This window comes from Phoxinus phoxinus (assembly GCF_949152265.1).
Source record: "Phoxinus phoxinus genome assembly, contig: scaffold_100, whole genome shotgun sequence".
Lineage (NCBI taxonomy): Eukaryota > Metazoa > Chordata > Actinopteri > Cypriniformes > Leuciscidae > Phoxinus > Phoxinus phoxinus.
In genome coordinates this window covers 29,104-56,216 of record NW_027639427.1, presented here as the reverse complement: position 1 = coordinate 56,216, position 27,113 = coordinate 29,104, and the positions used below count along the sequence as shown (strand labels likewise).

General features: G+C 36.4%; 2 protein-coding genes across 2 annotated transcripts; one reads left to right on the top strand and one right to left on the bottom strand.

Annotated features, from left to right (window-relative positions):
- Positions 1-7,482: 7,482 nt before the first annotated feature.
- On the bottom strand, positions 7,483-19,557 carry LOC306994234 (uncharacterized protein). The gene is made up of 6 exons (XM_079639845.1): positions 19,391-19,557; positions 15,620-15,943; positions 15,050-15,384; positions 9,397-9,735; positions 9,012-9,106; positions 7,483-8,717 (listed from the first exon to the last, which is right to left on the bottom strand). Exons 3-6 carry the CDS (start codon positions 15,273-15,275, stop codon positions 8,697-8,699), a joined length of 681 nt encoding a protein of 226 aa, XP_079495971.1. The 5' UTR covers positions 15,276-15,384; positions 15,620-15,943; positions 19,391-19,557; the 3' UTR covers positions 7,483-8,696.
- A 4,220-nt stretch (positions 19,558-23,777) lies between these two features.
- LOC306994233 (SLAM family member 9-like) lies at positions 23,778-26,486 on the top strand (the record flags this gene model as incomplete). Its single annotated transcript, XM_079639844.1, has 5 exons — positions 23,778-23,892; positions 24,279-24,617; positions 24,909-25,211; positions 25,319-25,608; positions 26,365-26,486. The coding sequence occupies 5 exons, from the start codon at positions 23,778-23,780 to the stop codon at positions 26,410-26,412; spliced, it is 1,095 nt and encodes a 364-aa protein (XP_079495970.1). The 3' UTR covers positions 26,413-26,486.
- Positions 26,487-27,113: the final 627 nt, after the last annotated feature.

The window sequence follows — 27,113 nt, the reverse complement described above, 5'->3', positions numbered from 1 at the left end:
ATCTGCAAAAAACAAAGAAAAAGAGATCAAGAAGGCAAATTTTACCTTCTTTTTATGATAATACTTTGAAAATAGCATCATTTTATCATAACTATTCTCATAATTTTGTTGTTAACACCATCAAGTTCCTTTTCATAATTCTCAAATTAATGTCTCAATAATAACTTAAGCTTCAATGATTCAATTTCACCATACAAAGAATGAAAATTACTTTATTTTTATTAAACATCCCACATGGGTTTGCTATCTAAAAATGCTACACATACTCTGTAACTTTTTGTGTGTGTGTGTGTAAAAGTTATAGGTGTTACGGGTGGTTGCAGGAAGGCAGACGAGGATATATTTCCACAACGAAGGTTTAATGGTAATTAAATACAGGAAAGGCCGCAACACACACTATTTTCCAACGGAGATCGGACACACACTGACTGAACAGACAGAACTTAAATGCAAACACAGATGACAATGATTAACTGAACACAGGTGACTCAGATAATACAGCTGAACTGGTAATGATGTGAAGATGACACGTGACATGTGAATACAAGCAGACAAGTCCAAATGAAAACAAACTAACCCAAACACCACTGTGACAATAGGCTTAATGTCAAATTAAATGTATTTATGTCATTTTTAAAAACTGTTGTTTAACATTTAATGAAAAGCATTAATGCTTATTTGAGAGCCATAATAATAACACATATGTTGTAAAGAAACTAATGCATCTGTTGTTGTAGAAACAGTTGAGACTCCTGCAGAAGAGATCACTTACACTGATCCAGTGTTCTACAAAAGAAACGCGCATAAATCAGTAAGACAGTTTTTTATTAATTTATGTTGTTGTGTTTGTATCATCCCAGCAAAGTCGGATGTAGAGTTTACTTGTTTATAAGCTGTCATTTTTAACGTTGATTCTTAGCAAAATACACTTTGTTCTTTCAAAATTATGTGCTCATCAATGTATAATTACTTCTACCAACTAATCAAGTATTCTCGTAAGCGTAGAATCTGCCATTTATAATACATACGAGTGAGTCGCTCGAATGGTGAAAACCATGTTGCGCCTCCATCTTGAAAATACATTGGCCAAAGAGGGACATACAAATTCAAATTTTTACACTCAGTGGCACCGTGACGAATGCGAGGGGGATAATGGGAGGGGCTAGAAAGTAATTCAGTTGGTAGTCATATACAATTTCACCACTAGATAGAAGTAATTCCTACACAGTGTAGCTTTAATGGTTCATGTCCATCACACACAACGCTATATATATTGATTATATTATACATTCAAATGACTAATCACTTGCTAAAATGTAATCTGTGATGTGATACAAACAACAGAATACACATCTACACATTAGAGATCCTTTGTAGATGAAGTCTTGCAGTCATTTCTCAGTTGCTTAAAATGACTAATTACTTGCTATAAACAACACAATAGGATTGTCAATTGTGCTGATAAATGTTATTAGAAAACACTATTTATCACATTCTCAATCTTCAGGATGAACCCACTATCTATTATTATTAAAATTATCATTATTATATTGCATTATGTGCTTTTTTTACAGAAAGTTGAAGAGGAGGATCATGTGGATTATGCACCAATCACAATAAGATGAAGAAAAAAGTGTTTTTCTAAGTACAAGATCCAACTGTGTGACCTGTGACAACCATGGCGTGAATGCAGCATAAGCTTCAACCCTATTAAACCTGATCAAGCTAATCAAGTCCTTCAGGCTTATTAAAGAACGTCAGGTATGTGAAGCCGGGTTGGAACTAAACTCTGCAGGACAGTGGGTCTCCTTGAAGACCTCTGATCTAAACCTTATGGTCCATTGGAGCAATTATATTTTTGACTCTTAAATTCTTAAATGACCATGAGTGTAAATCTGAAAATAGTGCAAAATGTACACAAATGTGGTTTGATCTGTTGTGCCGGAGCTGTGTGTGTTCCATGTCAGAGAGTGTGTCTGGTGTAAAAAGTGTGTCAATAGCCTGTGGTTGAAGGGCTTTTTCCATTCCTGCTCACATGAAACCATTTGACTTCTGCTTTAAAACCAAAGAATACTGAACTCATCAATGCTGGTGTTTGACAACAAAAAAAGGTCTCAAATCAAACAAAGAAATTACGGTGGAATATGAAAATAGAATATACTTTGTGCACATTGTGTGATTTTATATACTTTTATATATCTCAGTGATTGTGCAGTCAAGCAGTGCTGGTTTCAGTAGTTTTAGCAACACTTCCTTGTAAGAAGAAAACATTTTTCTGTTAATGTCTGGGTCATTTTAAGAATAAATGCAATGATTTACAAATATGATTTATGTTTGATGTTTGTTAATATTTCATCAGTTTTGATGAGAAACTAAAAGTAGCAAGGCTGCTAACCAAGTTACAAGTTTCGGTTGCATAACAATGGTCTAAAGTTAAAACGTGAAATGTCAATTTATAGTGTGGAAATTCAAATCAATTAAATTAGAATTCAGTGTGACACCTGATCCATAATGTGAAATGGTCACTACATTAAAGCTCCTTCATAAGACAGGGAAAATAGATTTGCCTTGTTTCAAGGAGGGTGGGTAGCCTGGAGGCTGACGTAGAGGTGGAAGCCTCCAGGGCGGACCCAGAGACTCTGGAACGGCGGCGGCCATCTTGGGACGAAGCTCTGGAACGGCGGCGGCCATCTTGGGACGAAGCTCTGGAACAGCGGTGGCCATCTTGGGACAAAGCTCTGGAATGGCGGTGGCCATCTTGGGACGAGAGCCTGGAACGGTGGAGCCCATGACGGGACGAGACTCTGGAACGGTATCAAGTTCACCGCTGTTGAAAAGGCAGATGGTGAACTGAGAAAGCCTCAAAGTTCTCTCGAGGTCCCACACCGGGCAGGCATGCCTTCGTCTCCGCATTAAGGCTTGTGCGCAAGAAAACACTCAATGAACGGTCGGGAAGGAGGTAAAGGACGCCAGGTCGAGAAACGCTGCAGTGTGGGCATCGAGACAAAGAGTTCTGGTCCATGCAAAGTAAAAGCACTACAGGATCCATCTTTTCGGTATTGTTCCAGTCTTCTGTTACGTGATGCAGGCTCAGAGGAGGAGGATGGGTGATTGACAGGGTGTTTATTGAAATAACAAGTGGAGAGAACGATAGAATAGTGTTGGTGATGATGAGGTGCAGGTGTGAGTGATTGGGAATGTCGTGCAGGTGGGAACCAAGGAGAGTGATGGGAGATGAAGTGCAAGTCTGTGACACCTTGTGTAATACCAGCAAGCAACAGCATAATAGGCTAACAAACACAAATGCACTTATAAAGGCTATACTAGATCAGTGACATTGCTGCATGTTTTGCAGATTTTTCATTTTATTATTTATTTTTTCACCTCCTGAGGTCTTAAACCTTTTCTTAAACTTCTTAAATCAGGAAGTCAAGCAGGAGGATGACGTTTTGTACGCATGTGTCGTCACCAGATGATAATCACGTTCTCTGTGATGCTGCTTCCTCATTAATGATGTACAGTTTGCATAAACTCTAGAAAGCTGGTTATTGTAACAAAGCTTTTTAGGAAGCGAAAGTGATGTTTGCGCTTACATGCACTGTGTTAGCAATAGCTTATTGTATTAATGCTGACGTAATGCTTCAGAACTGCAAAATCTCTGTAATAAAGCTATGTCTTAAGCAACGCCATATTAACAGAGGTGTAAAAAAAAAAAGAAAGCATACTTGTAATACAAATGACAAGTGGATGATGGCATATATAATGAGTGATTCACTGATTCATACATTCAAATCAATTTCATGAATGAAAAACAATATGGGTTTGCTATTGTTGTTGAAGGTTCAAAAACAGACAACGTTTGTCTAAAATATAAAAAATGTACTGATTTCTTGTTTGTTGAAGTTGTGCTGCTCGTGTGATAATGCTTATATCATAGACATGGACAGCGCGTCTCCGCTTCCTTCCACTGTAGAAAAATTAAGCCAAAATATCCCACTAACGGTTGTTGTCGATTACGACGCTCGGAGCCGAATCGCAAGCACAGCTGTCAATCATTACGTTACACCCCGTTTTTTATAGCATCAAAACCAAACTTACACCCAACGAACGAACACCCAAAACCCATAAGACTTTTGTTCATCTTCGGAACACAAATGAAGATATTTTTAATGAAATCTTAGACATTTCTGTCCCTCCATTGACAGTTTATGCAACTACCACGTTGACGTTTCAAACATTTCATAAAGAAAGTTCCACTAAATTGGACATTTAGTCCAAATTTTCTGAAGAGACGCTTTATACGATGAACATATATTATATGAGACTTTTATTCACATAAAAACATTAATCAACACACACATCAGTTATGATAAATGGAAGCTCAACATGTTCGCTTGACATGCGAGTGTAGCAGATCCAGTTCTGTACATAAGAAAATCCACACAGCAGACAGCAGGATGGCTTCAAACGACTGAATTTATTGACCCTGGAAACATATGGGACAATTTGATCAGTATATTTCCGTTGCGCCAACCTCTTTCCACGTTATACACAATATTAAGTGGGAAGAGTGAAAGGAAAACAAGTGCGTCTTGCCTCGCCAGCGTCCATTTGCGATCTCAGGCTGACGTAATACAATTGTATACATGTTTAACATTATGTAGTAGTCTAACAGCAGTAATGGATTAATTGCTTTAATGTGTAAAAGAAAAAATAAAGAAAGTAATAAAATGGCTGGATGTGTATTCTTTGAACATATCACTAATAATAACGTATAAGAGTAATGTTTGTACGTATCAAACAAATATTCTCTCAAGACATCAGGCACATTTACATTATACTCTTTAGAATGGCAAAACCAGCGTAATAGCTGCAAATAAAGATGGAATACATCAGCTCAAAAGCACAATCCACAAATACATTATAGACCCAAATTACATAAATTAAATAACTTTATACTGGTTAAATTGAATAATTGAACATACCTGGAAACATATGGGACAATTTGATCAGTATATTTCCGTTGCGCCAACCTCTTTCCACGTTATACACTGTGCACAAATCACGAGTTAGCTAACTCCACGTGCGTCAGATAAAAGTCAGATAAAAGTCACAATATACAACATGCATGTGTATAATCGATTCAGTAACACATTGTGCTTAATATTTAATGAACTTTAACCGAATTAACACTTTTAAACATACCAATATTAAGTGGGAAGAGTGAAAGGAAAACAAGTGCGTCTTGCCTCGCCAGCGTCCATTTGCGATCTGAGGCTGACGTAACTCACGCACTCTCTAAAGCATAGCGCGCAACACTGATAAACGTCCCACTTAACGAAACACCTTAATTGACAGTTCCTAACCACAATAACATTGCATGGCTCGCTCATATAAGTATTTAATACAAAATTAACACTCAAGTATTTTACTTAATAGAAAATTTGTTTTGGGAAGTTCATCATATACAAATACAATTAATATTTCTTTCTTCCCAACTTGCTACACGAGAACCAATGAGGTTCATCCTTACGCAGCACGCCTGAGCTTCTGTTTATGTTTGTTGATATATGTTTATATGTAAATAAAAGCCAAAATTCAATCTTTTCATAAAGTAATCGATTCTCTTTTTGGACTAAAACAAAAGAGGACTAAACCACTCAATTCATATGGATTAGTTTAATGATCTACTTCTGAACTTTTTGAAGGGTGAAGTGGTAGTTGTGTAGCTGTCAGATTTAATTAAAAAGATCTTCATTTGTGTTTCAAAGATGACCGAAAGTCTTACAGGTCGTTCGAAAGTCTTACGACATAAGGATGAGTAAATGACAGCTTATTCTCCTCAGTGCATTCATGTCAAATTCAGCTCATTTTTCTGAGGGTGAAAATTCAAATGACACTTAAACTTCAGCAATGAAATCTGCAGAATTACATGGTGTCTTTTTTACAGTATTGCATTCGATAAAAGTTCAAAAACTTTTGGTTCTGGAAAGAAATGTGATTTGATCAGAGAGATGTTGATCGGTGGACAAACAGCTTTCGCATGAGAATGTGTCTGCTAGCCTACTGGTGTTTGTGGTAAACGTGCGTTTGTGTGTGCATTTCTTGAGGTTTGAAGAGTGTGAGTGTGTCTGCATTTTAGTGTGAATAGTGTGTCTGGAAAAGGACTACCACAATTTGACTTCCTCTCAAACAATGTCTGTGAAATAGTAGCCTACGATTGATGTTCAGAAGCATAAGCACACACACACACACACACACACACACACACACACACACACACACACACACACACACACGACCTCAGATAAGCTTAGCTAGTTTGTTTCCAACTCTATAGCTTAATTTTGCAAAACTATTTTAAAGGTGAACTATGCCGTTTTTTGTTTTTTTTTTAGCTTAATTTACCTGAACAGAACAGCTTCGGAGACATTGTAGTAATGGTTATTGACTTCTTTCAGGTTGATGGTGGCCGTCTCACTTCCCCCTGGTGCCCGTGAGCGGGAAAACCATTGCAACTTTGGGCCATGCACCGGCCTCAGCGTCAGGAAGTATCGCGTGATATGGTCTCGCGATGTAACAAATTGCTTTACGTCAAAAAAATAAATGTTATATACAAAATGATACATTTTAAGAACAAATGCTTGACTTACTGCAAGTTGTAATATTTATTATGGCATCCTGCTGACGTTACTGGATGTTACTGTATAAAAATATTAAAACTGTAAAAAAAAAAAACTGCATAGGCTATAAACAGCATCATTAGGACAATAGTTGTTTTTGAAACAGTGAAGTTTTTCCAGAAACAAACTTTTTTACAACCACTATCAGTGTAGCATGACAAACGCCAGTCACGTGAATCATAATGCTGTAACTTATCACTCTATATTTAAAATAAAATACACTCAACGAAAACACCCTACGCAAAGAAACAAGACATAATTTGAGTCATAATTCCACAGGATAAATGTTGTATTTGCTTTGTCAAACACTTACTATTACTTATTATTCCTTATATTTTGTTATTATGTCCACCACTTGTAAAATAAAGAATAACAGATGCATTAACCACAAAGCAATTGACCGTGATAATCATATTTCTCCACAAAACGTGTACTGTATTGTTCCTACTAGGCCTACTACAAAAAAAAAAAAAAAAAAATAATAATAATTTGAGATCTTCTTCAAAGAGTGTAAGAGAATTTTTGTCATTTCTTTTTTAAAGACAGTGGTGTCAGATACCACATTACCATTTTACTGTAGTAACAATCAGTAAAATAACTTACTATTTTCGGTTTGTTTCCCTATTTACAGTTGTAATTTTTTTGTAAGAACAGCATCCCTCACAGTGTGCCCTTTATATAAAGTGCATTATGTTTCACTAATATAAAGTGTACACTACAAAGAGTATTCATACTGTATTAGAGCGCCATCTAGCGTCATAACTAGGAATTCATTATTAAGAATGCAGTTATTATGATTGAATCAGATGTTTTTAATGGCATTTATCACATGAACATACACATCTTTCAAGTTATTTTTTGCTTGTTTATTCAGGCTGATGCAAAGAAAATTAAAAAAATTAATACTAATAATATTTCTCTCATGGCAAGGCACAGGATTTCTTCACAAAATAAAACCTCTTCATGTGCATATATAATTTACAATATTTGAAAAGCTTATAAAAAACACTGCCAAATTAATGAAACAAAATCATCTATGTCCAGCCCTTATTGATTTATATCATGACACGATCCATTGTATTTTGTTAATTTGGCAAATAACAGCATTTGAACTCTGGCATGACAAAACATTTACATGACAACAATAGACAAAATGATATACAAAAATTATATTTACACATCTACGAGTACCAAACAAAAGACAAACCATAAAAAAGTAATAAGGGAAAAAGAGTGTTGACAAAAGAAAAGAAATGCAAGAAAAAAATAACACATATTGATAATAATTGCATTACACAAAACATGCTTCATAATCAGAACTGAGGGATACAAATGGAGAAAACATCTTTAATGGATGTTCCTCGCATGAAACGCAGGACTCTGGCAGTGTCAGCATATCACAAATGCACAATTTCAGGCGAGACATTCACATAAGAGTCGGTTCAGTGCCTGAGTGTTGTTTGATTGACAGCTGCCTTCAAATGTTCACTATCGTGTTCGTCTAAAGTGCTCATGTCTTACAGTACGAGGCGATCTGTGTGTGCAGTCAAATACAATTCTCGGTCACAATGCCCGTCTGTGAGGTTTTCTTGTAAACAGTCAGTTTTAAGAGGATGTAAACAGACGGGACAAAATAACTGATGTCAAACAGATTATCATTAATACGTCTCATATAGCAAAAGACAAAAAACCGATAATGTCTGGATCACTGTAACAGCTTAAATAAACCTCTGCACACTTGCTGATCTATAGCTGGTAAATGTTTTTTATGTTTATTATTGCTGATTCACTGTTTATCTGTCTTTTTAGAAGCAATGTTTACATAAATAGGGGGGGGGGGAAACTTAATTTACACTTTCAATGAGTTGGTCCTATTCTCTAAGTTTTTCTCTTCACTGTCCCTTTAAATAAAATTGTCAAAACAATAAATAATGTTATGTCGGTGTTTCAGTGTTGGGACGTCCCATTAACAGCATGTCCTCGATTCGAAGATACATTCTGATGGATGCATGACTATATTATACTACTTCTCTTCTGTAATAAAACACAGATTCACAGAAGGGAAAGAAATGAATGATTCAGTTACACAAACACAGAAACACTACAAAAAATAACATTGGAATTGTGTTTTCAAGGAATTTAGTGTGGTTTTCTTTTCTTAAATATGTGACGATGTCCTAAATGCTTCTCTTAATGGATTTTCAGTCTGTTAAACTTCATCACACCGTCATCTTTTGTACTGCATTAATACATGTTTGAATGCCATATGTGTGATGCTCTGTTATTAAAAATAATAAACAATAATAATTCACACGCACACAGACTTACCTTCTTGTAATAGTAAATCCCATAAGCAGCTGCTACAGTCACAGACAGCAGAACAGCAACACTTATTCCTGCTATCGCTGAAGACAGAGCCGAACCTGTGATGATAAAGAGGGACAGTCATATCAATTTTACTGATATTGTTGATTGATAATCACACTTTTCTGTTATGAGTTTAGTTTTAAGATATTGATTCAACTGATAAATGCCGCCATTTGGTGGGTTTTTTAAGGAACAGCAGTTACAGTTAAACAGCATCAGCACTTTCAACTAAACATGAAACATCAATGTTCACATGGCAAGAGATTTTATGCATTGTGCAGATAAATAACAACATTATTCAAAATGTTAAACAAAATGCATTGAATGACTAAGTTATTATACTTACCAGTGACAGTCACACTGAAGCCCTTAATTCTCCTAATACTGAAGCTGCTGTTGTTGCTGATGATCTGTAGTTTATATTCTCCAGAGTCTGTGTTTCTGGTGTGTGTGATGGTCAGCGATCCAGTCTGATGATCCAGGTTCAGTCTGTCTCTGAATCTCTCTTCACACTGAACATCTGTACAGATCTTACTCTGATCTCCAGTGATTTCAGCGATGAGAATGTCATTAAAACACCACATCATCACATCATTTGATTTTCTTCCAACACCAGGATCTAAAGTGAAAGATTCCCCCTCCTTCGGTGACATGGCTTTTAATTCATTCATCTCGGCAGCAATTTCTAAAAAAACAAACAAAACAAAAAACAGCTGGGATAGTATCTTTTTGCTGAGAAAAAAAATCTACACAACATGAAAGAACTGTGAATATCAAAGTGATTGCAAACTGAAGAGATACGATCACTATATATGATGAGCAAAGATAATTTAGGCTTTTTAATCACAAACACATTGATCAACGCATATAAAACTATGGTAAACGAAATCTCAAACATGCTGTCTTGATTTTTTTTTTATGACTAAGTTAAATGAGTTTAGAAAGACGTGAAAGATAGTGTTGGGGTAATGCATTACAAGTAATGCGAGTTACGTAATTAGATTACTTTTTCAAGTAACTAGTTTTAGTTTAGTTTTATTGAAAGGATCCCCATTAGCTACAGCCGTGCTGCAGCTATTCTTCCTGGGGTCCTGAAAAATATGTACAGAAAAAATAAAGTAAATCCACGAACACATACACACATACATATACACATGTACAAACACATAGCAACGTACATATGTACCCTCATACGGGCATGAGATATACACACATAAAAACACATTCTACACATGTGCATGTACATACATATTCACACACATCTATAAATAATTATAAACAGTCATATGTATTATTTTGATAGATGCTGTTTTACATTTAATTTAAATTTATTAGCATTGTTAGTAAGCATGATATGTTTCGGCAGTTTATTCCATTCCTTCATACCTCTGAACATAACAGTGTTTTTTATGGCATTTGTTCTTGCTATGGGTAAGGTGAAGTTGCCTTTAGTTGCATGTCTGGTACTGTACTGATGATTGTCTACACTAAAAGAAAGATGCTTGAACAAAACAGAAGGCAATTTTGAGATGGAAATGTTTCTTATGAAAATTAACAGTGAATACAACAGTCTATCTTCGACCAACAACCAATTAAGATCTTTGTGCATTAATATAATATTTCTCCTATAGCTGCACCTAAGTACTACACGAGCTGCTCTATTCTGTATAAGTTGTAATTTATTAATATATTCACCAGTGGCATTCGACCAAACTGCTGGGCAATAGTCGAGGTATGTCAATGTTAGTGCTTTCATTGCATAATTCATAATATTTGTAGTCAAAAAATGTGCATGTCTTCTCATAATAGATATACCTCTTCCCATTTTTGCAATAATATTATTAATATGTTTTTTCCATGATAATCTAGAGTCAACTATTACACCCAGCAGTCTAGTCTCATGCACCTGTTCAATAATTGCATTATTAATTTTAATATTAATTACAGGATTTTGATTGATGTTATAATTTGAACCTAAAATCATGCAGTTAGTTTTTACTGTGTTTAATGCCAGTTTATTTAATTTGATCCAATCTACTACATATTGTAATTCTATATTTAGAACAGTTTCTAATTCCATTTGTGTACTTGCTGATGTATATATAGTTGAATCATCAGCGTACATGACAATGTTAGCCTTGTTTAAAATATACGGTAAATCATTAGTAAAAATATTAAATAATAATGGACCCAGACAACTGCCTTGGGGTACTCCACATGTGATATTTCTGATACCTGAGAGACTGCCATTAAAAAACACTGTCTGTGTTCTGTTTGACAAATAACTGTACATCCATGTGATTGCTGACTGCTCAAAACCATAACAAGATAATTTTGTTAATAACAAGTCATGATCTATGATGTCAAAGGCAGCCGAAAAATCAAAAAATACAACACCTGTAATATTTCTCTTTTCAGTCTCTCTAAGCCAATCATCAGACATGTGAGTCAGTGCAGTGGCAGTGGAGTGACTTTTTCTGTATGCATGCTGAAAATCTGTAAATAAATCATTTGTATAAAAATAGTTATTAATTTGATCGTATACTATAGATTCCATTATTTTCGATAATACAGGTAATATACTTATCGGACGGCTGTTGGGACCAGAGAAAGGCAGTTTTTTATCTTTGGGCAGAGGAACTATTTTAGCCTGCTTCCATGCCTGTGGGCAGGTACAGCAGATAAAACTGAGGTTAATGATATGGGTTAGAACAGGGGCAATAAAGTCAGCAGCTAGTTTAAGGAGTCTGCTGTCAAGACCGTCAACACCCGGTGGTTTATTTTTACAGGATTTTAAAAGATTCTTTACTTGATCTGTATTTACACTTTCTAATTTAAAACTTAAGTTTTTATTTTTCATCAGTTCATTTCTTATTAATCGGTAAGACATGTCATTACTTAGATTAGGCATATTTTCTCTTAATTTATCTAATTTTCTTATAAAATAATCATTAAGATAATTTGCAATATCTATTGGCTTAATTATAAATGTATCCCCTGTTTCCAAAAAAGATGGATTTATTTTATTTTTCTTACCAGTCAATTGATTTAAAACATTCCATAACCTCCTGCTATCATTACCTATATTTTTAACATGATTATAAAAATAGATTTTCTTCTTCTTTTTATTAAGTTTAGTAACAGAATTTCTCATTTTACGATATAGGTCCCAATCACATTTATTTCCTGTAGTGACTGCTGTTTTTTTCATTTGACCTCTTATTTTCATAGAATTTTTCAGTTCATCATCCAACCAAGGTGTGACGTTGTTCCTGACAGTAAACTTCTTTAAAGGCGCATGTTTCTCAATCAATGACAAGAATAGATTGTTAAATTTAAAGAGAGCAATTTCTGGATTACTGGCAGCCAACACATCAGACCAGCATATAGCTTGAACATCTTCAATAAACTTGTCACTTTTAAACAATTTATACGATCTTTTAAATAAGACTGCAGTTCCAGATCCACTCAGCTTGGTTGTTAACGCAGAAATTATCAAATTATGATCACTACTACCAGTGGGAATAGACAGTACCTTTTTACACAGTTCAGGACGGTTTGTGAAAATATGATCTATACAGGTAGATGTTCTGGAGCCATCACTCTTGAAACATGTTCTTGTAGGCTTATTTATCAGTTGAGTAAGTCCACATGCATTTGCAGTAGTTAACAGTTTTCTTTTTAAGTGGCAGTCTTTAGAAAACCAGTCAATGTTTAAGTCACCCATGAAATATATGTCCTGACTTACATTAGTATTTATATCCAACATTTTACAGATAGTGTCAAGATATTCACAATTGGCACTTGGTGACCGGTAACAGCAACACAAAAGTATCGACTTCCGATGAGGTAGATGCATTTGCAACCATAATATTTCAATGTTAAAACTCATTAAATCAGTTCTTATTTTTACTGGCAAGTGATTCTGAATATAAAAAGCAACTCCACCACCAAAACCATTTCTGTCATTTCTGTATATGTTGTAACCTTCAATAAATAGCTCTGTGTCATCAAAGGAGGAGTAAAGTAAAGTAAAGTAACTTTCAAATAAGCAGTGTTGGGGAAGTTGCTTTTAAAAGTAATGCATTACAATATTGCGTTACTCCCTTAAAAAGTAACTAATTGCATTACTTAGTTACTTTTTTAGAAAAGTAATGCGTTACGTTACTTTTGCGTTACTTTTTTTCCCACCTGGGCTGGGCTTTTTTTTTTATAACACAAAAGTTATATTTTTGGGCAAATGTAAAGATCCTTTCACAGCAAAAGTGAAATAATAATCCTCAGGCTGAAGGAAATGTGTACAGTAGAGGAAAGCAAACAAGCAAACCGTTCTATCTATCTAATATTTGCTTATTTAACTGAATCATCGAAGGTCAGAAGCACGTACATTGGTCAATAAAGTGAGATTAAATGCATAAAAAAATATGTTTTATGTAACATATTTAGTTATTTGGAGGTTTGCATAGTATTCTGATTCTGCATTCACTGATTTTATTCATTTTGAGGAATATTGAATATTATTTTGTGCAAGTGAGATGAGTAAATGCTCACATTTAGTCTAGAACTACAATACACATCATGTTCACACACACACACACACACACACACACACACACACACACACACACACACGCCTCTGCACTTTGATTTGTCTCAACATGAGGACAGGAGAGCTGTCAGTCAATGGGAAAGCAAAGTACACTCTAAAAAATGCTGGGTTGTTTCAACCCAATTTTGGGTCAAATATGGACAAACCCAAACGCTGGGTTAAAAATGTAATTAAAAAAATTAACCCATCGGCTGGGTTTGTCCATATTTGACCCAAAATTGGGTTGAAACAACCCAGCATTTTTTAGAGTGTAACTTATTTGAAAAAGTAACTCAGATATTGTGTTTTCAATTTTTAAAGTAATGCGTTACTTTACAAGTTACTTGAAAAAGTAATCTGATTACGTAACTCAAGTTACTTGTAATGCATTTCCCCCAACACTGGAAATAAGTAATGCAAGATACTTTGTTTTGCCATTTATTGACTGACAGCACTCCTGTCCACATGTTGTTGAGAGAAATCAGCAGTATAGCAGAGACGTTGTGCGAGCTGTGTGCAAATATGATGCTTATTATAGATCTACTGTAGACTATAAGGCCCTGTTTACAGCTATTAAGATGTGCTTTGGTCGATCGGGTCAAGTAGACGACTTATTTTGTCCACTTTCGACCACTTCTGTCCTTTTTTCCTTGAGGGAAGGGTTTATGAGCAGGTTATTTTTTCAGATCTTTTGATCTAATGGACATAAGCTCACGCAATTTACATATGAACACACCTGCAGCTTTCTTTTCTGCTCTGATAGACACAAGACCAGCCGAACGCTGTGAGTGTGTGTTAGAAATCAGGAATGCTGAGAGAACATTGTGCTTGGTACGTTTTTCATCTTCAAAACAAACTTGTGTCTTCAGGCGACAAAGTTTAAATAAACATATTCGACCACATGAGCGTTTACACTACTAAAGCAATCGGGTCGAATGCGTATTCAACTACCTCTGGAAGTGATCTAAAGTGGACAAGCTCAAAACACCTGTGTCCTATTCTTCTGAAATCCAGAAGTGAATTTGCATTTCTTTCAGTTTGAGGCTTACTCATTTAACTTTTGGTGGGAAATGGTCTTTACAATATGCCAAAAATAGAAACTGGAAACAGCCCAGGTGAGGAAAAAGCTTATTGCAAATCATTACTTTTTTAGGGAGTAACTCAATGTTGTACACTGATTATAACATTGATTACAACCAGTGCTCATCTTTTGTATATAAAATAATTCATTCACAATTTGAAAACATTTTTTTTTTTATGCAGCTACACACTTTTCATGTCAGTCACAAATACACTGCAACGTTTCAGGAGTTAATCTGCTAAATTATTGCTTTGTAAAATCACTGCTTTGATAAACACTATATGTTATTTAAATATATAACCTGTTTTTATTAAATGTTAAATGACTCACCATGAACAGCAACTTTAAAGATCTTTTCGCTGTTGGGGTTGATGATCTGTAGTTTGTATTCTCCAGAGTGTGTGTCTGTGGTGTGTGTGATGGTCAGAGATCCAGTCTGATGATCCAGCTTCAGTCTGTCTCTGAATCTCTCTGTATCTTCATTACACTGAACATCTGTGCAGGTCTTACTCAGATCTCCATTGATTTGAGCGATGCGGGTGTCATTATGATACATTTAGTTTTTCCTTGTTGGTCTGCTTTAACACCAGTGTATAGAGTGACTGAATCTCCCTCCATCACTGACACTGACACTGATGTGTCACCAGTATCAACATCAGACGTACCTGAAGAAGAAGAAGAAAAAACAGACAAAACTTTTTCTACAAATCATGAAGATCATGGGAAGATAAATATGCGAGGATTCATAAAGTAACATGCATTTGGTCACTTTGCAGGTCTCTGTTTTCTAATCATTAACCAGGACACTAAATTAACACTAAAAAGATCCATATCAAATCAGTGATCATCCATATTAAATTCCTTAAAGAAAAATGCACTGAATGACTTAATCATACTCACTGGTGACAGAAACACTGAAGCGCTTATTGCTGTCGCTGATGTGTAGTATATATTCTCCAGAGTCTGTGGTTCTGGTGTGTGTGATGGTCAGAGATCCAGTCTGATGATCCAGCTTCAGTCTGTCTCTAAATCTCTCAGTCCCTTCATTACACTGAACATCTGTACAGAACTTACTGAGATCTCTATTGATCTGAGCGATGCGAGTGTTATTATAATACCATCTAATTTGGTCTTGTTGGTTTGTTTGAACACCAGTGTTTAGAGTGACTGAATCTCCCTCCATCACTGACAATGACACTTCATCTGAACCAACACCGAAAACACCTGGAGAAGAATTGAACAGATCATTTTAAATAAAATTCAGGGATAGCGGGACAAAAATACAAGAGGAAAGTGCTGTGGAAATAGAATAATACAATACTAATTACAATACTAAAAACGTTTGTTTTCAAATTTACAATTGGTCTGTCCAAGTATTGAAGATATCATTGTCTTCAGTTTTGCATGCATTGTTTAACCCGTTCATCTCAATTGTAAGGGCAATTTTAAGGATATTCTAAAATAGATTTCAACTTTTATTCAGACAGAGTTGAAATAATACACAAGTTAAGGCTGCAAAGTGTGTGCATAATACAGGATTACTTGATACACAAAAAAAATATATTTACCATTTAAAACAAAATAATATGAACCTTTATATTTCTCTAATGTCCCTTAGAAATATTACGAGAGATAGCCTACATAATATGCTAAGTGAGTAGATTTTATGATTTAATGGCAACACCCCAAGAAGAGGCTAAGATGTCCAACGGAAACTGGGCTAATATTATTTATAATTAGACCTATTAAAGCTTTCCTTTTTTACAACAATAACCAGGTGGTAGCTATAGAGACCGTTTTAAAGAGGGCGACAAAACAGGAGAAAAACAATGTGTGCTGCAGGGTCAAAACCAAGAAGACAATTCACCACTGGATTTTCCTATGGTTTTTTTTAATGAGGGTATCAATTTATAAGTAAAATAAGGTCTGTGATAAAAAGTTTACGATACTATTCTACACACACCCAAACGTTTTCATCAAATTACTTATAAGAGAAACACGTTTTAGAATGAAAAATAACAGCTTCGAAATTCGTAAATAGAAAACCCCCACTATTTTCCCATAGGAAAATCTCATGGGAACTAGTGGCGTAGTCTAGTCTTCCGGGTTCTGACATATTCGCTGCACTCTATGGGTGCTTCTCAATTCTTATTTGTGCATCCTCGTTTCCTTTCCTCGCTTCCTTTCCTCGCGTCTCAGCTCCACCCCCTGTAGGACGCGAGGGAAGGCTGCAAGGAAAGGAAATGAGGACGGAGGAATCGAATGAAAGCTTTTTTATACATTGGAAAACTTGATCACTCGAGCGTCACTTTACAGCGTCATCAGCAGCGCTAAAAAGATCTGCACTTATGTTGTTGAAGTTTGGTTATTTAAGAAATGTATAATAAATAATAATAAAGCAAGATACCCTGTTGAAATATGTGACATGTGTGGTTTATATAAACTGCAATAAAATTATATAGCTATAAAATTATTGTGACCGATGTGAAGGGGGAGGAGAATTTACACGTGCGTCACGTTTAGTCAATAAAACACTTCCGCATAGGATACACCTGTGTATCCTCGCTCATAGCTCCTCTGGAAGCCTCCTCACTCCTCGATCCTCGCCTCCTCACGGTGCAATTAGAGAATTGAGATGTCCTTCAAGATGGCTGAGCTCGATCGGTTTCCGGGTCATAGGATGGAGGACGGAGGAGCGAGGAGACGAGGAGGGATATTGAGAAGCACCAGAGCCCGTCTACGGAGAGCCTGTTCACTCCCTATTAAGTCCTATTGTACCGAATTTTGGTTGTAGTTCCACCAGAGTTCCACTGGGGGCGATCACCCCCGAGTGCAAAATGAATGGGAGTCTATGGGGCTAGACGGCTAAATTTGTCCCTTTCAGCCGATTGCCGTTGAGAAATCTCAGATTTGATTGTAGGTTTGGCAAGTTCAACATGGGTTATAAGTCGAAAATTGAATGAACGAGTACTTATGTCCTTTCGATTTCTTACAGGTTGAGTTGTTGTTGCCCATAACACGCTAGCATTCTGCTAATGAACGCTGATTGGTCAGTGAAGGACTGGTTACGACCAGAGATACCGCTTGATGGCATCGTGGTATCCGAAGCGGGAACAGAATGTATTCTAGCAGAAACTCTTCTAGCACGTGTGTTTACCTGTGTCAGCTGTGCTGGCGATGCCTCGAGAGAAAATAAAGTGCAGAGCGCAAAAGCACCACAGTGACTGAAGGATTGCCGTAAAGCAGTATCTCTGGTCGTACGATGTGTATGACGTCATTGACATTTTGAAAGACTTTTTAAAGCAAATAAGTGACTCTAAAAAATCTAACACCCAGCAATGTGCAATTTCTTTGCATCTCCTTTCGAATACAACATTCAAATTACTAGACAAAAAATTATATCTTGAGAAAAGTGGATTTTGAGGGGTATAGCTCCATAGACCTCCATTCATTCTGCACTCGTCCTGTGAGCGCCCTCATATGGAATCAGAGTGGAACTGCAACCAGTCAGAAGCCGGAAGTGTAGCGAGAGTGAACCTTCTCCCCTTATAGAGAGCCTAAGTCCCGCCCCTCCGCTTCCGGCTCATGGGACCTTATTTCGGAAAAAATATGTATGGAAGTCAATGGCGAGAGATAACTTATCTTTTTATTCCGTCTGAACTGTCCCCTGAACTACACATATGATGTTTGTCAATTTAAAAGGTAAATATGAAAGTCAAGAAAGTCGCAGTTTGTCATAAAACAGAAGAGTAACGTTTAGTTGTATGTGAAAATCGCTCGATGAACTACATCTCTCGTCTCGCACTATGTAGCCTACGTCACAAGATCCGTTGCTCGTATGTGTATTCTGGCTCAAAACACGAGTCAGGCATGACGGCGTAACGTTAGGATTATAATGTAAGACTATAGAAAAAATGACAGACGTTAGCTTCAGTAAAGTTAGCTTCATTCATTGAGAGAAAAGGTATGACGTCGCATGTGCGCCTTCTGGGTTTGTAGTCTTTGTAATTTCTTTTTTTTACAGTCTTATACCTCAACAGTTTTACATCAAACTGCGACTTTCTTGACTTTAAAATGTATCTTTTAAATTGACAAACATCATATGTGTAATTCAGGGCACAATTCAAACGAGATCAAAATATTTGTTGTCTCTCGCCATTGACTACCATACAATATTTTTCCGAAATAAGGTCCCATGGTGGTCGACCGGAAGGGGAGGGACTTAGGCTCTCTATTAGACATTCTCTGGAAGCACCCTATGTCATACAAATACACGGGTTTCTGTGCAACGTCATCACGTAGATGCGCGCGCATCTAAGAGGCAGAAAGCAACAGTCTTTACGGCTATATCTATGACGCGGAGCTGTTGTGTTTTTATGATTTTATACTAATGTTTTTATGATTCACAAACTTAGTTGGACAATTTCATACTAGTCAACTAACTAACTTTTTACATAGCCTAATGTTATATTAATATGCAAATGAAACACAAACAGATTCAACTCTGAAATTGCAGTTTATTATTGAGTCAACAAGAATTTACAAACAATGCGAAATCTACGTTAATTACAATGTTCTTTTACAGAACTCGGCATATAGCGGTCTTGCCTCTTGGATGCGCGCGCATCCGGTATTGTTTGTATACAAGAAACCTGTGTATAAATGTCTTACCAAGCAGTAAACTGCACAGTGTCGGGAAAATTCCGAACATTATTTTCTCCAGTTTCTCCAGAAAATAAATCAAGATTCTGTGGAATATTTAGATCAATTCCCAGCAAAGTGAAAGCGAAAGTCGGCTACAAAATGACACGGCTAAAAAAAAAAACTGTCAAAAACAACAACTACACTGTAAAAAAAATCCCGTATTTTTTACGGAATAATGCTGGCAACTTTGGTTGCCAGAACAATTCTGTAAAAAATACATTAAAACTGTAATCACCTTTACGGAGCAGCATGTAAGTTTTACATTTTAAATTGGTATATTTAACAATGGATTTCAGCAATATTGACATGGCCATAAAGTTATTGAACAAATTCCTTCAGTAAGAATTGAAGACACCTGATGTTAACAAGCAGAATCACTGAAGGAGAAACCATAATTAAAGTCACCATTATGGATATCAGTGTGTGTTTCAGTTGGGCTCTTTACCCTTAAATTATTAACTTTAAGTTTTGTTTGACTGCTGTACATGAGTTATAACAGCAGATGATGAACAAAGAGAAAAGGTGATCTGATGGTGATGGTTGTGTTTTAACATAATCATTATTTCATAATCATTTAACCTGAATCACTGAACTCATATGAGTTAGGTTTATTTTATTAATTTTGGGTGCATAAAGTTTAGCCTTTTCAATGAAATTCAAATAATCACATCAATAAAAATACAAATAAAAAATTATGTATCCAAATTAAAAAATGTTTTGGCAACATAGACATATCAAGATTTAGCATATGAATCTCAGCAATGGTGACAAACAGATCACCTCTGTTCATAAGCTCATTATTTATTCATGCAGCAATGCATGATGGGAGCCATGAATGAGTTTTGATTGGTAAAACCCAGAATGCACTGCAACACCATTGTTGAGATACACAGGCTGATTATTGATGTCTGTGTCTCTTTTTTGAACAAGAGAAACTTTTTAGAAATTATTTGGATTACATTGTAAAAGTTAATAGTATTATGGAGTTCAATGACGGTACAACTATAAATAATAAAGTAACCTAACTCATGAATTGGACTCTATATGAGTTCAGTGATTCAGGTCAAATGATTGTGAAATAAATGACTATGTTAAAACACAACCATCACCATCAGATCACATTTTCTCTCCGTTCATCATCTGCTGTTATAACTCATGTACAGCAGCCAAACAAAACTTAATGTTAATAATTTAAGGGTAAAGAGCCCAACTAAAACACACACTGATCTCCATAATGGTGACATTAATTATGGTTTTCTCCTTCAGTGATTCTGCTTGTTAACATCAGGTGTCTTCAATTCTTACTGAAGAAATTTGTTCAATAACTTTATGGCCATGTCAATATTGCTGAAATCCATTGTTAAATATACCAATTTAAAATGTAAAACTTACATGCTGCTCCGTAAAGGTGATTACAGTTTTAATGTATTTTTTACAGAATTGTTCTGGCAACCAAAGTTGCCAGCATTATTCCGTAAAAAATACGGGATTTTTTTTACAGTGTAGGCCTACACAACACAGCTTGTTTCAATTTTTGCTATAATGTGACGTTCGACATCGAAGCTCCGAAACGAATGTAAACCAAACGAACACGACAAAAAAAAGCTTGTGTAGATTTTTCGTTGCTCCTCGCCCTTAAAATGGTGGTGACAAGGTGACATTTGCCGTGAGAAGAAGGGGGGAAGGAAACGGAGCCGTACGGACGTCTTCTCCTGCCTATACGTACCGACGTTCCAGTTGAGTGTTTTCACAGCGTTTCAGAAAAAAAGCGTTTTTGTTTTTTTGCTTATTTTATTTATTTTCTTGATCAAGTCTTGACTAACTTTTGACTCAAATGGATGTCAAGGTGCCTGCTATTGGGCTATATAATGAGAAATCCAAAATGTGCATGTTTGAGTCTTTACTTTATCATAAAAGAGCATCCAAAAAAAAAAAAAAATGCTACACTTGGAAGCTATCGTGTATTGAGTTTTCTAACGACAATTACAACTAGCAATTAAGTCAATCCGGTAATATAAATCATAATAGAATGAAGTTACAGATTTCACTTGTAACCTCGATGTAAAGTAAGAATATATTAGTGCAATGCAAACAGAGAAGTCAACTTTAAAGTCGCACACATACAAGTCCAGCGCAGAAAGGTACAGACTAAAAAAAAAAGAGCAAAAATAATAATAATATAAACTATACAATAGAAACGTAACTATCCTAATCTAATATGGCCAGCTAATATATATATATATATATATATATATATATATAGGCCTATTATCCAAGATGGCGGCACGCATAGGTGCAGCGGCTTCATGCTCTCACTTTCGGTGCTGTTTGTTTTTGTTTACATGTTTTATTGTTTGATTGTTAATGTTGCGTTTAGCTGTGCGAATCTGACATACAGCCGTCAAGATCTCTTGATCCTAGGACTACAATCTGAACAGACCATAACTAGTGAATTTGTGGACTCGCACAACATACCGGACGAGATAGCCAGGATGCAGGCTCTCCATGGATTGTTGTCGGCTCCGGCAGGCATCGGAGGCGAAGAAGATACAGGAAGCAAAAGCGCGGATGCCGGTCCGGCCTACTTGTGAGATTAAGGAAACACCCGCACAAACCACCGCTACTCAGCATTTTTATTTCTAATGCCAGATCTATCAACAATAAGATGGACGAGTTGAATCTACAGATCTCTGCGAAAAAACTCATAAAGGACTGTTGCATTTTAATATTAACTGAGACGTGGCTTCACCCACATATCCCAGATGTAGCCATTGAGCTAGCGGACCAGATCTACTTAAGGATCGTAACATCGCCTTCAGGTCTGGTGATAGAGCCCATTACACCATTGCAAGAGCCAACCTGAAGAAAGGCATCAGGGAAGCAAAAATGGCTTACAAGAGGAAGATCGAGGACCATTTTAATAACAAGGACCCACGGCAGGCGTGGCAGGGCATCCAGCATCTCACCAACTATAAGTCCAGCAACCGAATGACCGTCGACGGCAATGCCTCTCTGGCAGAAGAACTTAATTGTTTCTTCGCACGTTATGAGACAAAAGCAGAAGGAACTGCCAGAATACCTCCATCAGCCTCTAACAGCCACACTCTCACAGTGCAGGAACATGATATGAGATGTGTGCTCAAGGCAGTGGATCAAAAGAAGGCGGCCGGCCCTGATGGAGTGACAGGAAGGGTGCTTAAGTCATGCGCAGACCAGCTGTCTATGGTCTTCACAAGAATCTTTAACCAGTCTCTCTCAACATCTACTATTCCATCTTGCCTGAAGTCTGCCATAATTATCCCGCTGCCAAAAAAGGCAGTCATCAGCTTCAATGATTATCGTCCAATCGCACTTACTCCGGTCATTATGAAATATTTTGAGAAGCTGGTCCTAAAACATATCAAAAACAGTCTCCAACCTACATTTGATCCATTCCAATTCGCTTATAAAGCAAATAGGTCTACTGAGGATGCTGTCATTACTGCTCTTCATACTGCGCTGAGTCATCTGGCTTATGTGAGGATGCTCTTCATAGACTTTAGCTCTGCCTTTAATACAGTTATTCCGGGCAGATTGGTCACAAAACTTGCCGACCTAGGCTTTTCCCAATCCATTTGTCATTGGATCAAGGGCTTTTTGACAAATCGCCCTCAGACCGTTAGACTGGGTCCCCATCTGTCCTCCACCCTCACACTTAGCACAGGAGCCCCACAAGGTTGTGTGCTGAGTCCCCTTATTTGTTCTCTTTATACTTATGACTGTGTCTCCACCCACCCCACAAACACCATTCTTAAGTTTGCAGACGATACAACTGTGTTTGGACTTATCTTTTCTATATATTCTATAGAAAAGCCACAAATGTGGCTTCAACTGTGAGGTTCATAATAGCAGGGGAAAACTTACAGAGTAATCACACATGCACTAAAAGCCTCTTGCACAAGATGGTTGTCCATCCAGCAGATCACACCATGTTTCTGAAGAAATCTGACCACAGGTTTCAGTTTGACTCAGATGTCAGTGTCTCACCTCAGTATGACCGGCAATGAGAGATGGAAGATGATTTTACCTGTTTTATCATTCACTAGCTACATGATTCTGAACCATTTTAAAGTCCACAATCTTTTTTTAACATGAATTTTAGGAAGATTTACACAATATTACACACTATACTTTTACATACTTAGTACAGTCAGACAACTACCATCATATTTATCAATGGTAATAAAAAAGAATATTTTTTGCTATTAATAACATGTAAAGTCTTAAGAGCACCCAAAAAATGTTTATATGCAATAATATATAATATACAGATCATGTGTGTGTGCATAGAAGGGTTAAACTGTATCGTGGGAGGATGCACACCAGCTTGACTGTTTCCAGCGGATATAGTCTTATTACATCAGACACTGAACTACTGAAGACAATGTTTCACATGCTTGTTTTGTTCTGTTTGTGCAGGAGTTTTCTTGGTAAGTTATAAAATATTTTTACAGCTTAATTATTTCTGTTTCAGAACATTATCAACTTCTGCTGTTCAAATTAGGGATTAGCATTTGCTTTTCTACCCAGATTTACTGAGATTTACTTTATAGTCTGTTTTAATGTCCCACACACACACAACTATGAAATGATTGAAAATAATTAGCAGAGTGAAACTTGTTTTACAGATGTGAGGTGAACCATCACATGTTTATTTTGCTCTACGGGAGATAGTGTAAAGATCATGCTCGTCTGTCTGTTCTTATAAGTGTTTAACCTTTTGTGTGTCTGCTGTTAATCACATTTAAATTGAAAAAAAAAAACTGATTTCAGGGTTTCTAAACCAACAAGAATGAAAACTTGTTTCGTTCTCCAGGTGTGTTTGGTTATGAGACAAATGAAATACAGTCAGTGTCAGTGATGGAGGGAGATTCTGTCACTCTAAACACTGATGCTACTGAAAAATGTGAAGAGGACGACATACTGTGGACATTTAGACATGAAAAGTCTGTCTTAGCTAAACTCAGCAGAGGGGCAAAAGTTTCCTCCACATTTTATAATGGCACTGATGGGAGATTCAGAGACAGACTGAAGCTGGACGATCAAACTGGATCTCTGACCATCACACACACCACAACTGAACATACTGGAGATTATCAACTGCGAATAAGTGGAGCACAATCGTCATCAAAAACATTCAGTGTTTCTGTCTATGGTGAGCAGAGATTTTTTTAATTTTTCAAAATGTTATCACATTTTTAATTAAGATTAAAGGGTAAGTTCGGTATTTTAAAGCCCTGTTTACAGATCGTATCTGATGAAATAGAACGGTTAAGATTAAAATTTGGACACGCTCCTGTCCCGAGAATTTTTAGGTCAAATCACAGTGTGTGAGATGACAAACTCATTTACTAACTGTTATTATACTAAACATTCACTCAGCGCATAAACCAAGCACTTTTTTTAAGTTCATCTATAATCCATTTTATTCTCCAATGTTTTCCAGCTCGTCTGCCTGTTCCTGTCATCATCCGTAACTCTTCACAATGTTCTTCATCATCATCATCGTCTTCATCAAATTGTTCACTGGTGTGTTCATCAGTGTTGAAAGTGTGTGATGCGACTCTCTCCTGGTACGCAGGAATCAGTGTATTGTCCAGCATCAGTGTGTGTGATCTCAGCATCAGTCTCTCTCTACCTCTGGAGGTGGAATATCAGGATAAAAACACCTACAGCTGTGTGCTGAACAATCCCATCAGCAACCAGACCACACATCTGGACATCAACACACTCTGCCACACATGTGCAGGTACCACAGCACTGATGATATATGTGTGTATTTACTGACCTGATCTCTGTCTTCTGTTGTAGATCACACTGATGCGTTCACTTCTTTCTGTATCATTAAATATCTAGATGGACAGTCTACTTCACAGCCAGTCTCAGTGTCTCTGATCGTGTTGATCTCTGCTGGATCTCTGATGATTGTTTCTGCAGTCGGGATCTTCTGGATCTGCAAGAAAACTGATCGAGAAGGCAAGTATTACCTGCATGCTTATAAGAAAGAATTGGAAATTGGATGTTTTGCTTTTAATGGAAATTTTTATTTTGTTATAGTTGTTGAAGATGAAAGGGTTCAGAATAGAGATAATGAAGAGATCACTTATGCGAATCCAACATTCTACAAACGAAATGCACAGAAACTGGTGAGTTCATTTTTATTGCAATGTTTTTTTTTTTGTATTTTATATGATCTGACACACATGCATAATACACATGTTAGTAAAGACACTATTAGTTTTTAGTCTTCTGCTCTGATGGGTTCAGTAGATCAGTGGTTCTCAACTGAGTCTTTTCTGATAGCAGACAGCAGGGGAAAATAGATGAAAATAATACAGTTAAACTAACCATAGCATTCATAGGGTTAGCCTGGAAGGTTCATTCACAGCCCATTTCCAAAGGGCCGTCACCAACGGACGTCGCTCAAATGCCTCTGGGCGCAATTGGATCGACCTAAAACCAATCAGAGTGATCGTCATCGTGTAAAGCCCGCCTCCACGTTTGTGATTGGTGCTTTGATTTGGAAGGATTGGAAATGGGCTTGAAAGGGCTCTTGGCCAGAAGGACTTGCAGAGCAAATCTAAATTTGCTGGAAGAACGTCAGGGTTTTCCCAGGCTAAGTTAGGGTAGTAAAATAAATACATTTTTAAAATGGAAGAGGATGTTGCATAGTATTTGGGGGCAATTTCATTGGTGCAGTTTTTTGTTTTGTTTTGGCCAATAATAACACAATATTTGGCACAGTGTTCATTTTAGGTAAATCTCACTTCTGCTGCTGTTTATGCATCTGAATCTGATTGCATTTACAAAAAAAATGGTTAACAATTTTATATTTAATTAAATTACCTTTTAATTAGAAAATGTAATTCTATTTTTGAATCTTGTGATGTTTTTATTTACAGACCGCTAGAGAGGAGAATCACACAGAGTATGCGGATGTCTGCATATGATGATGAAACTCTCATTTGCCGTTTGGATTTAATACGTGAACTCTGATCTTCATAAGCTTTGGACAAGTTTTGGGATTGTTGAATAAAAAAAATCTAAAATTGAACATAGGCTATGATATTATGTAAAAACCAGCTCAGTTTGAGAGTCTTGAGTAAAAACATGTTGTGGTCTGGTTCCCTTATATATATATATATATATATATATATATATATATATATACAGGTGCTGGTCATATAATTATAATATCATCAAAAAGTTGATTTCAAGAATTCAACTTAACAGGTGAAACTAATATATTATAATATAAAAATGTGTTACATTTATATAGCGCTTTTTCTGACTATATTATATAGACTCATTACATGCAAAGTGAGCTATTTCAAGCCTTTATTTGTTATAATTTTGATGATTATGGCTTACAGCTTATGAAACCCATGAAATCAAAATCCCAGAAAATTTTAATATTACATGAAATCACACAGTAATTACACAGTAATACTATGGTCATTGAACCAGGTTTTGGTTCTTTTGGCGGTGTGGGCAGGTGCAAATCCTGCTGGAAAATGAAGGAAGCATGAAGTGCTCTGAAAACGACTCCATCACGCCGCATTGCTGCAGTAATTCAGGCAAAAGGAGCCGCAACTAAGTATTGAGTGCTGTACATCCTCATACTTTTCATCTTACATTTACATTTATTCAT

Excerpts from the sequence above, each read along its gene's own strand:
- LOC306994234 (XM_079639845.1), bottom strand. The coding sequence starts at position 15,275 with ATGTATCATAATGACACCCGCATCGCTCAAATCAATGGAGATCTGAGT. Across the intron at positions 9,107-9,396 it reads CTTCAGTGTGACTGTCACTG|GTTCGGCTCTGTCTTCAGCG; the intron begins GTAAGTATAATA and ends TTATCATCACAG. Across the intron at positions 8,718-9,011 it reads GGATTTACTATTACAAGAAG|AAGAGAAGTAGTATAATATA; the intron begins GTAAGTCTGTGT and ends GTTTTATTACAG.